The sequence below is a fragment of the Nannobrachium achirus genome (genome assembly GCF_963921795.1).
Source record: "Nannobrachium achirus genome assembly, chromosome: 14".
Lineage (NCBI taxonomy): Eukaryota > Metazoa > Chordata > Actinopteri > Myctophiformes > Myctophidae > Nannobrachium > Nannobrachium achirus.
Window position 1 is genome coordinate 6,882,448 of NC_137821.1, and position 16,476 is coordinate 6,898,923.

Consider the following 16,476-nt stretch of genomic DNA (forward strand, 5'->3'; position numbering starts at 1 on the left):
TACAAGCACACAACGCCTCGCGGTGCGAGGCGTTGTGTGCTTGTAGATCTGCTGTTTTCACTACCTTTGTGCGTCAGTCTTGTATGATGAAGCAGGGCTTTAGGCCTACTTTGCAAAAAAAAAATACAAATTTGAAACTTGGAGATACAAGGTTTCTGCCCGACAGTGACGATAAAAAAAATACATTTTTTCCATTTTCATACATTTTTGAAAAAGCTCCAGCGAGCCACTAGGGTGGCGCTAAAGAGCCGCATGCGGCTCTAGAGCCGCGGGTTGCTGACCCCCGGTCTAGCTCAAGGACACTTCAACGCTAACTCTCTGGGGGAGCCTGGGATCGAACCGGCAACCTTTCCGTTTGTGGCAGCTCTACCTCCTCAGCTATACTGCCACAGAGACGGAGGGAGGGTTAGGAGGGAGGGCAGAGATTAAACAAACGAGAAAACCATTCCAAAACAAATAATCTTTTATTATTATATATTTGTCAGTATTTTCTATGGCTTAAAACTCTGTATTTCCAGCACATCTCTAGTACTAAAGCAACAGAGACACACACATATCAGTCAGGCTTATGGACATTCCTTAAAAATCACACGTTAAGGCAAGTCAATACTATTAAAACATGAATGATATGGCCTAGGAGGAGGCGTTTCAACACACACACACACACACACACACACACACACACACACACACACACACACACACACACACACACACACACACACACACACACACACACACACACACACACACACACACACACACACACACACACACACACACACACACACACAGAGTAACACGTCCAATCACTTGGAAACAAACGAGAACAGAATCACATGTTTTGGAATCAGACGAACAGGAACACGAATATGCTGACGAAACAAGGTTTGGTCTATCGTTAGAATGTCATCCACAGATGCACATAGGGGAGGGCGATATGGGAAAAATACAATATCACGATATTTTCCCAAGCTGTATCACGATACACGATCTTATCACGATTCTTTTTCGTGTTGGTTTTTATGGTTATTGTTCAAGTTAGTTAACGGTACAACAACCACCTACAAGGTAATACTCACTAAAAAAAAAAGAAAAAAAAAGAGTAACGGGTCATTTAGACCTGTGGTCCTCAAAGTGGGGTCCAGGGACTCTCTGGGTTCCTTTTGGGAGGTCTAAATTTGACCCTTACAAGTATGTAAGTATGTACAAGTATGTGACAGTATACAAATGAAACCTGGTTTCATTTGTACACTGTCAGAGTTAAAGGGAGACATTGCCAGTTTGAAGTTTGAGATCCACTGATTTAGACCAAAATGGTTGAAATGGATTCTGCAATTAATCTCTGTATTACAATTCAACAGGTTTAAAAAAAAAAATAAGGCTCCCTCATTGTATCACAACGATATATCCTCTGAAATCACGGAGACATTGTATCGTTTCAACGATATTTATCACCATATGGCCCACGCCTAGACGCACAGTGGCATTCATGTATTATTGTACTCGCCACTACAATGGCAGGAACTCAAGCTAAAACAAGGAATGTGTCAAAGTGTGAACAATATCGCCGCCTAGGGGCGAACGGCTGCTCACTGTAACATCATCTGGTGACAAGAGGATTAAAGGGGCGTGACACCACAGGTTGGTTCTGTAGTTCATTTTCCACTCCAGGTTATGAAAAAAACTACAGCATACACTGTGATGTAAGCAACAAAGTTGCATGCTGCGTTTACATGCACAGGTCAGAGCCTTAGAAACCTTAGACAGTTCTGCCACTGTGGGGTCAGAGGCAGCGCTGGTCACGTGGTTCATTGTCACTTTCCCCCTCATAGACTTCAATGCATTCTGGAAACCTCCGGTTCGCGGTTTGCCCCTGGACGCCAATATATGTGTGCGTTGAGGATCTGGCCCCATGAAGTGAACGGGAGTGGCACGACTCTCTCTGTATACAAGGCTCTGGCACAGGTGTATTCCACTTGTATTCAGAATGACTGTTCATTCAGAATATAAAAAAAATGCTCATGTAAATACGTCGATTGGAATAGAATATTCTATTCTGGCCTGGAGGGGTGGTGTATACCATTTGAATATTATTATGATTATTATTATTATTATTATTATATTCAGGTTCCATATAAACAGTTGGTTACGAATCTCTGAATGAATGAATAAATATTTTTTACACTTTCTGTACACTTTTTGGATCACAGCACCCTGTCTTCAACCACTGTAGTTTTTAACCTGAAGTTGGAAAGAATAACTACAAAATCATCCGGGGGGGTTGTCACGACCCTTTAACCACTTACTTACTAGTCGATGTTCCACAGCAAAAATAGCTGATTTTCAACTCTTGTGAGCGTGATAGATCGTCAGTTTTTTTTATATATCTTTCTAACCGTCAGCACCATCACGATTCTGTGCGATTTGTCTATTGCAGAAACGTTCCAAATAGAAATGTTTGCGTCGACTTTACCGCAACGCAACCTGTGCTATGAATTTCCACCTTTTCTTACCAAAGGCTGCTACTGACTGTGTTCACATCGCTAAACAAACAGCAGCCTTCTCAGGAAAAAAAATAACGAAATGAGGAAAAACTACAATAAGACGCTTGAATGTCGTATCATTCATGGATGGGACGATTACTCCATTTGTAGTTGTAACTCGCAAACAAAAGCATGGATTGCACGTTAATTAATTCTACTGTAAAACCGACGACAACAAAAAATATGAAGATTCTACCGCCCCTCCCTCCCTCCCCTGAGAAAAGAAAGAAAAAAGGCACGCGTTCCTGTCTTTCTGTGCGTGTTCGTTCAGCAGCGTCATTTCTATTCTTATTTTTTTGTCTTTTTTTTTACTTGGTACATGTTTTTAATCACTTGAACCCCAGCATCCTTATCCTGGGGGGGAAATGTTCGCAGAAAACAGGCCGATCGCAACAAGCTCACAACGCGTCACAGCGTGACGCGTTGTGAGCTTGTGCGATCGGACAGTTTTCATGCGAAGAAATTTAGGCCTCTATTTTGATTGTACCAGACGTACCAGCTCTTATGCCTTAACCTTAAAGGCCTGTCCATACTGTCTCCGACCACCAAACCTCTCGCCGGAGAGTTCTGATGCTTTTCAGAAGATGGGAGTGAGACGTCATTTTGTAGTTGAACCCGGACCTTTTCCGATGAAAGGTACGGTGATCGGAGACAGTACAGACAGGCCTTTTAAGTTAAGGCATAAGAACTGGTATTTCAGCTACAATCTACTACGATCAAAATAGAGTCCTTGGTCGCGTACAGACCAGAGCCAAAAGGAGGACAGTCTCTAGTACGGAGCCCTGAGGTCAGTTCTCAGACATCTTGCGGATCATGTAGTTGAGGATTCCTCCGTGGTGGAAGTAGGTCAGCTCCACATCCGTGTCGAACCTCATCCTCACCTGGAAGCTCTTCCCCGTGTCCAGCTGGGGAGAAGAGGAGCACAGTCACAATCATCTCTATTGTCCCATCTTTTTTTTTTTAGCGCTGTGAAACAATGGAAAGGTACACATGCCCTGTCTTGTGCCCTGTCCCGTCCAAACAGCCCAGAACAAACTGATTAGGGTCGTGCTTGGTCTTCCTCCTCGGGCCCACCTTAACATTCATCACCACGAAAGCGTGGGGTGGCTTAAAGTAGCTGACAGAGTACAGCATCTTGCAATGGGCCTGGTGTACAAGATACACTACACCTCCAAGATACCCATGTACCTGACAAACTACTTCCGGTCAAGGATGTTCACGATCACAACACCAGAGGCAGCTCCACTAATCATGTTCAACGTAGATTTAACACAAAACAAGGCTCTAATTAGTTCTCCTGCCAGATGACAGTGAAGTCACACGATTTCTTTTCATATCTGATTTCTAATAAAATAAATAGAGGTGAGGTCACCAGAACCTTTTAAGGACTTCTTGAAGACCTTTTTAATACCTCAATAAAGAAAATAATAAGACCATTACTGCATCAAAAGAATCATCAAACTAGACTATGAAAACATTAGCAAGAAATGTTTTGAAAATAGCCGATCTACAAACTCATCTATATTTCTATCTGCAGCATAAAAATGAATAGATTGTCAATAGAATATCTGTGTATTTGTATAATTATGTTATTAATAATCATAATAAACCGCATAAAACAGTATCGTGATAATATCGTGTATCGTGATACTGCATGAAGAGAATCGTGATAATGTTTTTTTCCAGTATCGCCCACCCACAGTTTGGGAACCAGTGGAGGTAGGGTACCTTGACATCCACCATCATCCTGGGTGTGAGCGGCTCTGGGATGAGGACGGTGTAGCGCTCCCGTCCGGTCAGCCCCAGGCTGTCTGCAGTGTCTCCCTCCAGGTACTCCAGAGGGATCACCCCCATGCCCACCAGGTTGCTGCGGTGGATGCGCTCATAGCTCTCTGCCAGCACCGCCTTGATGCCCTGGAAGGGAACAGAACAGTGGTTCTTAAACTTTGAAAGGTTCTGCACCAGGGGTGGAGCAACTTTGATGATGGCGAGGGCCACTATATTTCCACCTTCACTCCAGAATAAGAAGGGAATATCTTAAAAAGTCCTGGAATAAATTCCTTAAAAAAAATGACTAAAACATTAGGGAGGGACTAGTGGAGAAGAGATCCAGTAGAACTAAAAGACACGTCGTTTTATGTTTGGTTGAAACTTGGGTGTTGCGCTCTCAGGGGTTAAAGCAAAAAATAGATAACAAAATAACAATAATAATCCCAAAACTGATATTTTCAGACCATGTCACAATACGTGATTTCAGAAACATGGCATGTGCATATCCGGGGTGTTCGCCTGAAGTTCTGAACTGCCTGTCACTGAATGTGTGTGTGCCAATCCATGTTCATTTTATACAAGTATCTTCTGAGGTTCTGTTGTATTCTATGCTAGTCTGGCTGTCTAAATACTCATATCTTGAAATTATAACAGCTTTTTAGTTTAGAGATCACTTGACTGATCGTTTTGACTACTTTGTCACCCACGCCGCCGAGATCGCTTACCTGCCTCTTATTTATTTTGCCGATATGCTGATCTCAGAAACGGCCCCTATGGAATCCCCAAGACTGAAATCAGTCCCCAGGACAGAGAACTTTAACCCCTGAGCTCTGAAAATAGCAGATCTCCAAGCTAAATGAACACACAGAGGGTGAGACTCACCAGCAGAAAGGGTCCTTTAGCGGCCCAGTCTCTGGAGCTGCCCGATCCGTACTCCTTCCCTGCCAGGATGAGGAGGGCATGGCCCTCCTGCTGGTACCGCTCTGCTGCGTCAAATACATCCATCTGTAGAGGAGGAGAACACCTGTTAGTTGTACCGCTCTGCTGCGTCAAATACATCCATCTGTAGAGGAGCAGAACACCTGTTAGTTGTACCGCTCTGCTGCGTCAAATACATCCATCTGTAGAGGAGGAGAACACCTGTTAGTTGTACCGCTCTGCTGCGTCAAATACATCCATCTGTAGAGGAGGAGAACACCTGTTAGTTGTACCGCTCTGCTGCGTCAAATACATCCATCTGTAGAGGAGCAGAACACCAGTTAGTTGTACCGCTCTGCTGCGTCAAACACATCCATCTGTAACCACAGTGACACCAGTTAGTTGTACCGCTCTGCTGAATCAAATACATCCATCTGTAATCACAGTGACACCAGTTAGTTGTACCACTCTGCAGCATCAAATACATCCATCTGTAACCACAGTGACACCAGTTAGTTGTACCGCTCTGCTGCATCAAACACATCCATCTGTAACCACAGTGACACCAGTTAGTTGTACCGCTATGCTGCATCAAACGCATCCATCTGTAACCACAGTGACACCAGTTAGTTGTACCGCTCTGCTGAATCAAACACATCCATCTGTAACCACAGTGACACCAGTTAGTTGTACCGCTCTGCTGCGTCAAACACATCCATCTGTAACCACAGTGACACCAGTTAGTTGTACCACTCTGTGGTTACAGATGGATGTATTTGATGCAGCAGTGATACCAGTTAGTTGTACCGCTCTGCTGCATCAAATACATCCATCTGTAACCACAGTGACACCAGTTAGTTGTACCGCTATGCTGCATCAAACACATCCATCTGTAACCACAGTGACACCAGTTAGTTGTACCGCTATGCTGCATCAAATACATCCATCTGTAACTACAGTGACACCAGTTAGTTGTACCGCTCTGCTGCATCAAACACATCCATCTGTAACCACAGTGATACCAGTTAGTTGTACCGCTCTGCTGCATCAAACACATCCATCTGTAACCACAGTGACACCAGTTAGTTGTACCGCTATGCTGCATCAAACGCATCCATCTGTAACCACAGTGACACCAGTTAGTTGTACCGCTCTGCTGAATCAAACACATCCATCTGTAACCACAGTGACACCAGTTAGTTGTACCGCTCTGCTGCGTCAAACACATCCATCTGTAACCACAGTGACACCAGTTAGTTGTACCACTCTGTGGTTACAGATGGATGTATTTGATGCAGCAGTGATACCAGTTAGTTGTACCGCTCTGCTGCATCAAATACATCCATCTGTAACCACAGTGACACCAGTTAGTTGTACCGCTATGCTGCATCAAACACATCCATCTGTAACCACAGTGACACCAGTTAGTTGTACCGCTATGCTGCATCAAATACATCCATCTGTAACTACAGTGACACCAGTTAGTTGTACCGCTCTGCTGCATCAAACACATCCATCTGTAACCACAGTGATACCAGTTAGTTGTACCGCTCTGCTGCATCAAACACATCCATCTGTAACCACAGTGACACCAGTTAGTTGTACTACTACTACTACTACTAGTAGCTCTCTACTGCATCAAATACATCCATCTGTATAGAGGAGAGTAACACCAGTTAGTTGTACCAGTGGTAGCTCTCTCCTGCATTGAACACAATCCATCTATTCTATATAGAGGAGAATAACACCAGTTAGTTGTACTACTGGTACTTCTCTGCTGCATGGAACCCATCTATCTGTACACAGAGAATAACCACAATGATACCAGTTACAGTATACCAGCCTCGCATTCTGATTGCACGAGAACTTTGGCACTGATCGGTCCAGCGAAAAATCTGCATGTTCACACTGTGTCGTGGGGAGCTCGAAAGACACTGGCGCGCACAACAAGATTAATACAGCAGGGGCTGGCGTTCTGGGCGCATGCCGCGTGGGCTCTGGTGCCTGGCACAGTGTCACGGGGTCGGGTCCCGAGTCTCCCGACCCCGAAGGGCTTTGCCGAGTGTCACTCCCTGTCTCTACTATCAATAAGGGCAAAAAGCCCCCAGAAGAAATTATCTTTAGGATTAATACAGCAGCCATTCTGAAAATGTGATGAACTCAGAGTTTCATATCAGAGTGAAAACATTGCGGACTCATTGTTAGTAGGGATGTCAAAAATGGACCTTTATCAAAATCGATTATTCTATAGCCATAATCGATTATTACAGGTAATCGATTATTAATTATTAATTATTATTTTTAATTAAAAACAATTAAGTGAAAAATAAATCAATGGCCATTTACTATTAGCATTAATACTATTATTAGCCTATATTTTGGTTGAAACGAACTAACTAATCCATAAAATAGTATTTAAAAAAAATTGAAAAACGAAAATAATATTTTCTTTTTCGATTATGAAATATTAAAACCGATTATTGATTAATCGATCGATTAATCGAAAATCGATTAATCGTTGACATCCTTAATTGTTAGGTAGGTAGAGAGTGATCAACTCACCGTCTCGTCAGTTGGCAGGTACAGGGTGCGCGGCGCCTGCTTGTTGAGGAACTTGTTGAAGAGGCGGATGTTGGCGAAGGTTCCGCGCGCCATGACGGCGTCGTTGCCTCGCCGGGAGCCGTACGAGTTGAAGTCACGAGCGGTCAGACTGTGAGAACACACACAAGAGGAGACAGCATTAACACACACTTGGTGCCAAACACGACTTTCCCGAGTTTTGGCTGTACATGCCCCTGTGGGGGCACTTCCGGTTTCAGCATGATCGCGATCACGAAATGCATGTTTGACTCCAAGAACAGCTCTATCTTTCAAACATGGCAGCCATGTTGAAGAAAACACTATACAGTATATAGCTTCTATCTTTTGAATGCCTAAACAGACTTTTTTTTCCAAGCGGATTTTTTAGTTTGAAAGCTGTGAAAGGCGTGCACACGTGTTTTTCATGATCTGTGCATTATCCGTGCATGACCTGTGAACATTGTGCACATTAAAAGGTAAAATTCTGGCAATTGAAGACATTAGTCGCTTTTTAACCCTGGCAGAAACCATCTACCTTAACACATTGGCCGCCATTTTAACATTGACTGTATGGCTCTCCTGCCATTTTGTTTAATAAAAAAATTGATATATTTTTTTTATATTGACATTTTTCCTAAATTCTGTATTTTTTCGACAATGTCATACAGAACCTCAAATGAAACAGGACAAACTCTAGTCTCACCGAAAAATAAAATAAATAAATAAAAAGCTTTTTTTTCTATAGTTGCAGCCATCTCAAAATAGCCATTTTTGACCAAAATCCAGCTATAATTGAAAGAACTGGAGATATTGACCTTTTTGTGATTGATGGCTTTTCGAGCGAATAACTCAGTTGATATTTGTATTTATGGCGTCAGGCACTTATCAGATAAGTGTACTAATGTAATTATGTAATAGGAATTATTTTTAGAATTTTCTGTTTAGAAAAATGCAGAGAAAAATATTTTTATATGCTATGTCTGACCAAAAACAGCAAGTTCACATTGATATACTATTACTGCTACAGTATTCTACAAGTCTGCTACAAGTCACTTGGGGGCGCTGTCTCTCTGTTTCTGTGTGTAAATGCTAGTTGCGCTCTGTAGGCCTACAGGTGCACACACACACATTGACATCAAAGGGGGCATGAGTCTTTACAACCAGTAAGACTCCCTAATCGGGAGATAAGCGACCGTTGGTCGCTTATCTCCACAAATATCACAACCTCCACCTCTCACGTCATACGGGTAGCCATAGTTACACCTGGAATGTTGAATCTCCATATATGGAGATAACCTACGCATCACACAAAGTCTGACCTCACCAGCCCATACTTGGGCATGGACGACTTATATCTCCATATACGGAGATGGCCATATATGGAGATACGATGACATCACAGAGTCCACAGCTGATGATGTGGCGTGATGTCATACAATACACAAACAAGCCCTATATAAAGGGGCAATTCTCACCAGGGAAGAGAGCATTGCCTGGAATGTTGAATCTCCATATATTGAGATAACCTACGCATCACACAAAGTCTGACCTCACCAGCCCATACTTGGGCATGGACGACTTATATCTCCATATACGGAGATGGCCATATATGGAGATACGATGACATCACAGAGTCCACAGCTGATGATGTGGCGTGATGTCATACAATAAACAAACAAGCCCTATATACTGATGCGATACGATGACATCACAGAGTCCACAGCTGATGATGTGGCGTGATGTCATACAATAAACAAACAAGCCCTATATACTGATGCGGAGATATGAGCAGGGCAAAGGTGTGACGTGTGACGTGTGACCGACCGACGGACGGCCGGTGGAGGTTTTCATAGTAAACTGCTCCCTGACGGTCGCAATAACACTTCTAGAATACACCTCTAGAATGGATTGCTATGACATTTGTTCAACAAGGTGATCAGCAATCTCTCAACACGTCGCTCTGCGACACTTTGAGAGCTTGTAGAGCTTGTAGATCTGCTATTTTCACATTCTAGCACATGTTAGAAAATGTCTCCCCCTGCCCCTAAAAAATCCTCTGCACTGCCCTGGCTAGAGCAGGGCAGACGCAGTTTGCTAACGAGGCGAGGCTGTAGTTGATCGATCGCTTGTTGGCTGTAGTTGATGCTTGTTTTGGTGGAGCGTGGGCCAGGGACCCCCACGCCCACCTGGTTCCCTAAGTGTTGGCTGGAGACCAGGGGACCCCCTTTGTGAGACCCCATCGACAGGGACCACTTGTCCCTGCAACTGGATCATGTGAACTTTATGTAACAAATGATCGGCTTATTGATTGATTTTACAATGTTATGTAACTCCGCACTGCTCTGGGAGGTCGGCGAAGCGTTGGACCCGCGGACCCCTTATTGGTTCCGTTAGAAAGGCGACCAGGGACCCCCACCTTTGCAAAGGCGATCATGGCTTGTTTGTGGACTAAATACCATTACAAAACTAATATTATAGCCTGGATATATGGATTATAACCCAGGGTGTGGATTCAAATCAACCATCATCATTATCAGGTACGTTTTAGAAGCATTTATATGGCGAATTGGCGATAATTGTGTGTTTTGTGTCTTGAGAGAGAGAGAGAGAGAGAGAGGCAGATCTCACTGATAGCCCTGTTTTTTTATGGGACTGAACACCATCAGGGGGTCCAACAGGGACCACTGAAACAGAGATATAGTGGTCCTGGAGGGAAGCGCACACACACACACACACACACACACACACACACACACACACACACACACACACACACACACACACACACACACACACACACACACACACACACACACACACACACACACACACACACACACACACACACACACACACACACACACAGCTGTTCTCACACTTTTTTTTCTTCTCTTTTTTTTTCTGGCAGCCAGCCTTTTGAGCTCAAATGCGTCTTTTGCCAGTTCACTGTGGGTTATGGGGAGATTTATACATTTGTATTGCAATTTATACATTATTACAGTATTTTTTTCAAACACACTTACTTTGATGTGTGATATTTTAGGTTCCCTTTAAGATAAAAGGCTCAGACTTTGTGACGGGCTGTGGAAGAATGTAATTAAACATTACATTATATAAAAGCAAATTCTCGGGACTATCGGGCCTGGCGGGGAACGACATTGGGATTTTCTCGGGACTATCGGGGGAGGCGGGGAATGAGTTAAAGACCTGAGGCCGATTCTAAAATCCTCTTCTAAATCCTAACAGTTCTCTGAGAAACATAGGTCTCTGTAACAGTGGTGCTCAAACTTGGACCCCCCAAAATTATATGTATTGGACTACAGACCCCCAATCTGAAAATATTTGGTACCGGGGACTCCGAGAACACCAGTTAGTTGTACTACTGGTACTTCTCTGCTGCATCGAAACCATCCATATATCAAAGCTAGATAGCATTCTTTTTTATTATTTTTTATAATTTTTATCCCACGATTTTGTAACCCATCTTTTCACCCAGTGCCAATTGCCTATTGTAATCCTGGGCTCTGCTCTCCCTCTGCCACGTCTGGGGAGACAACCTCATGCTTCCTTTGCCCTCCATCAGGCGCCCCGGCTGGCCAGGGGGAGGCACTATAGAGACCAGGATTACTGCATGTTTTTTGTGAGGGTATCTAACCTAGGAGACACGGGGAGAACATGCAAACTCCACACAGAAAGGCCCTTTTGCCGACCCCACCTAGGGTGTGGGCGCTGATGACGTGGAGGAGAGAACACGCCCACAGCGCCCCCCGGCGCTGAACCGAACCCAGGACCTTCTAGCTGTGAGGCGATGCGCCACCGTGCCCCCGATAGCATTCTTAATCCATGACTTTTTGTTACTCACCCTCTGCCGGTGAGGTAGCGTGCGGCGGGGCTGTTGCGAGCGATGTTCCCGGCGGGGGAGATGTGGTCGGTGGTGACGGAGTCGCTGAAGTTCAGCAGAACGTAGGCGTCGTTGATGGAGCGGGGAGGCTTCAGCTCCCTGGTCTGTGGAGGAGGGGGGGGGGGGGGGGACACACCACAGTGGTGCAACACCCATCAGTACATGACATCAATCAACTTTATGGTCACAACCAGGCCGGGAATTTCATCATTTTAGGGGTAAGGCCTACTACTAGATCGGGCTTCTAAATGGGTTAGCATTTTGGCTACGTGTCAGCTAGCTTCCTCCCCTCGTCACCCATAGCATTGGCTGGAGTGAAATCCCAAGGCACTTGGGACAGTGTCGACGGAAGCTAGAGCGAAGGTCTATGGAGAAATTTCTGGCACTCTAGCGCCCCTTGTGGCCGGCGGCACTGTATGAGTTAAGGGCACAAAGGCCAGGGCAGGAAGGCCATCAAATAAAACAAGACTTTGGTCCATTGAAATAATTAATTGAATTTAAGGGTTTAAGGATGATTTAAAATATTATATGTAGACTATCTGCAGTGAAATAAATAATAAAAAATCTGTGTGTGTTTTTAATACTTTGAATTAATGAATCATTTTAGTGCTTTGAACTACTACAGTATTTTCATAGTTTTGTGAGTTGATACTTTAAATGCCCACTAGGTGGCACTAGGGGGCAACACACAGTCAGACACACTGACAAAGGCCTCATGATATACAGTACAATACTGTTTAGAGCAGGGGTCAACAGGGGGTCCGGGACCCCTAGGGGGTCCTCAGAGTTACTGCAGCGGGTCTCCAAATATTTGTGTGATTTCTCCTGTTTTATTAACCACTTGGACCCTAGTGTCCAAAAATAGCAGCTTGTAGCTATTTTCAGCAAAGAGGTTTGGTGTAGAGGGGAAAAAGAGCAGACCAAGTACAGAGTGAAAGTTCAGGTTTATCAAGTATTGACGGTTCAAGTTAAATATCTGAAAACACAAATATCTGAATCCAAAATACACTGATGATTGTGCTGTCAAACAATGAAACTATATGGAATCTATGAACAGGTTGTGGGGGTCCCTGCTTCATCTCTCTCTCAACTAAGGGGTCCTTGGCCTGAAAACATTGAGACTGATGATTGGTTCTTGGTTTACCTCCAGTCTCATCCTAGCTTACTATCTCTATGCATTTGATGTATTACCTCATGGTAAATGGTGCATTTATACAGAACCTTTATCAAAGGCACTTTACAAAGACTACATTCACCCATTCACACACACATTCACAACACCGATGGCAGAGGAAACCATTAAGGCACCAACCTGCTCACCGGGAGCAACTAGGGGTTCAGAGTCTTGCTCAAGGACTCTTCCACACTAACTCTAGGGGAGCCCGGGATCAAACTGGGAAACCTTTGAGGACCCTCCGTGTTCTAATAACGTTTTTTTTTTTTTTTTCTAACCCTGAGCCACTCCCACCTGGATTAAGCTGCTAATAGGGCTGTCACGATTATAACATTTTACATGACGATACATTTTCACTCAAATAATTGCGATTTAATTGTGTTTTTGTTGTTGACAATTACAATTCTGTTTGGCTTTTAGGCTTTGAGTTGCACATGGTAGATATGACACATAACCTAAATATACAAAGACATTACTGACATATTTGTCAACTTTATACATAAAAAAATAAGTATAAAGTATAAAAGTATAAAAGTACAAGTATAAGTATAAAAAATGGAAATAGCCGATCTACAAGTATAAGTATAAAAAATGGAAATAGCCGATCTACAATCTCACAACGCGTCGCATCGCGACGCGTTGTGAGCTTGTAGATCAGCTATTTCCACTATTTTTTACTTTAACAAAGATATATGAACATTTTTCAACATGGAAACGATTATGACGATTATGAAAAAGAATCGCGATTATGTCAAATAATTACAGTTTACAGTTTAGGCATTTAGCAGACGCTTTTAATCCAAAGCGACTTACAATAAGTAGATAACATCACAATAATAAACAAGATAATATGTCAGAACATCATCAACAATATAACAAATGCAAATGGATATCTATCTAGAAAAAACACAGTATATTGGAGATTGCTGTTAATGTTTGCTGGGACCTCTCTACCCAGGACAGATACTCCAGTAAAAGAGCAGACGTGGATTCCAGAATAGCTTTTATATAAGATTGGCAACAGTACAGTTGAATGACTGACAGATGAATGATGGATGAAGGATAATAAAGGACTGTATTTGAGTGGTAATTCTGTAACAGAATGAGACAATAGAATACCATTAGGCTACTTATAATTACATCAATTAACAACAAGCTGTAATTGTATTTAGCCTACTACAGAATGCCTACATAGTAAGAAATGCTCAACTGAATGTATTAGCTGGCATTACACCAGGGAACTAGTATTCCACATTTAATGTGGCACACAATAAGCACAGGGCCATGAAAACAGGACTTCACAATGGAATGCTCCCAGCTAGCTAGCTAGGCTAGCGAAATTAGCATATTAGCTAAACAACACAATAGCAGTCTAGACAGTACTCCCAGCTAGCTGGCCAGGCTAACGAAATTAGCATATGTGCTAAACAACACAGAAACAGCACAGAAATTCCCATTATGGCCCAAAAACGTCATGTTCATTACACACAACATTCTCTTCACATAACACACATTTAAGTAATACAATGCAGTAATGACTTACTCTTCACAAACGCACTCTTAGAATATTGCAGATTTAAGGCACTGTGTAGACATGTTCTGTCATGTCACTGTTCACAATTAGGACCCCAACAGTTCCAAAGTGCCTGACTGAAGTGGAAAATGTAGCTGCCCAAAAGGGTGCCTGAACAGAATAAACTCAATATTAAACTCAGGGCACAATGGAAGGGAATTTACAACAGCCGCCCCCTGAATAGCATGGCTATGAAGTAAGAAACAATAAATTCCCCAAGGTGGTACCTCAGCCCTTGTGTCAGTATTGTCCTTGAAAATGGCTGGCAACTGGACCAGGTGTGCTACTGGTCGAAGGTAAGTGCTGGAGTGTGGTTGAGTGTAGGTTCCTTGTGGCAGGAAGGTGTCCTGCCGCCCCATCAGGAACCTGTGCAGTGTGATAGGCTCTGTCTCTTGTGAGGGCACACTGAGCTTACGATTGGCCTTCAATGGGAGGACTGCAGTGTCTCTGTGATCAGACTGGAGTGAGGAGGATTCAGCTGCCGCCCCGTGAGCTAACTGCTGGGCTGCCTTGGCCAGAACTGTGCAGCCGTTGGACTGTGCAATGTCTCTTATTGGAAGTGCCAGACTTGTCTGTGTGAGGCTGCAGAAGACATTTAGCTTGAGCTCTTCTGGCTCTGTGGACGTAGTGAGTGTTGGTGAGTTGTCCGACAGCTCACGGATGAGTAGTGATCCTTGAAGGCACTGACTTGGTGCCGCCAGCTCTGGCAGGGTCTTGCCATGGGTCGGCTCAATGGCAAGCTTGTTAACTCTGTAGTTTAACCGCTGTCGCTCTGCATTGGGAACTGCTTTCAGTAATGGCACATCCTTGACACAGTGTAGAGGTGTGGCATTCTGGAGGATGTCACTGCCATTCACCCCTTTGGTGCATGACCCTTGGTCCAGACGGGACCATACTGCTAACTTGTCACTTTGACATGCAGGCACATCAAGTTGCCTGAGATGTTCATCTTGTTGGTAGAGGGCTTCTGGTTCTGGCCTGAGAGCTGTTAAGTAGCAGGAGGTAGTATTAGGTGGGGGACCATCTGGACCCTGGATTGCCCAGCCGAGTGCTGTGCGAACAGCTACCGGTCCACCTCTGGGGCTGAACCTGACAGGCTCTTTGGCTGTGATCAGGTGGGAACAATCTGCACCGATTAGCAGTAGTGGCTGTACGTTACTGAAGTCCTGCAGTTGAAGGCCTCGCAGGTGACGGTAGCGCTGTTGGAGTGAAGTCACCGGGTAGGATTGCTGTGATAAGGCCAGCCGACCTGCAGTGAAGGCTCCTTTAACTGAAAACTGTTTCGAAGGCTGCATCAGGGAGGCCACTTTGAAATTGACTGATGCACCCGTGAGGCAAGCCACGTCCTGGCGGATGGTGCGCAGAGAGAGGGTCTCAGCTTTGCCTTCGAGTCCCAGTTGTCGGACGGCAGTTGGCAGTATTATTGTGCGCTCAGCCCCATCGTCTAAGACTGCGTATGTGTGCAGTGACTTTCTCCCGTGGCTTATGAGGACCGGCACCACCTTGAGGTACACTTTCCCCCCTCGCTGGGGGTTGGTGAGTGAGGCACGATCCTTTGGTGTGATGAGGTAAACGTGGGGTCCTGGCTTGGCTATGGCATGGAGTACTCTGAGGTGAACCTCTTGGCATTCACTGCATGCTTTCTTGAGGGTACAGGCATCTTGCTCATGGTTGGTGCGACCACACTTATGACAACGCTTGCCGTCTGCTATCCACTTCTCAATCTCTTCTGGTGAGTGCTGGACGATATTTGGACACTCTGAGAGGTAGTGCTCGGTGCTCTTACAGAAGAGACATATCCTCTTGGTCCACTGCTGTTTAGCCTCTGGCTTGAATGTCTCTGAGTCTGAAGGTCGATTGATGTCTGATTCAGGCTCGTCAGCGCCATGATAAACTGAGACAGGCTGGTTGTAAGGCCTGTGTGTGGGAACTTGCTTGTTTCTATTAGGGTGCTGTGGCCCATCAGTCCGATGACGCTGTGCCATTTTCGCAGAGAGACGCTGAGCTTCAGCTT

At 44.3% G+C, this 16,476-nt stretch overlaps 1 protein-coding gene across 1 annotated transcript in view; it reads right to left on the reverse strand.

The window, feature by feature from the left end:
• Positions 1–445: 445 nt before the first annotated feature.
• aco1 (aconitase 1, soluble) overlaps positions 446–16,476 on the reverse strand; it is a 53,648-nt gene continuing 37,617 nt past the window's right edge. The window contains exons 16-20 of the mRNA XM_080741967.1: positions 11,677–11,819; positions 7,797–7,944; positions 5,199–5,321; positions 4,275–4,460; positions 446–3,451 (exon numbers count right to left, since the gene is read on the reverse strand). Coding sequence (XP_080598093.1) covers positions 3,335–3,451; positions 4,275–4,460; positions 5,199–5,321; positions 7,797–7,944; positions 11,677–11,819 — 717 coding nt within the window. The 3' untranslated portion in view covers positions 446–3,334. The remainder of the gene's footprint in view (positions 3,452–4,274; positions 4,461–5,198; positions 5,322–7,796; positions 7,945–11,676; positions 11,820–16,476) is intronic.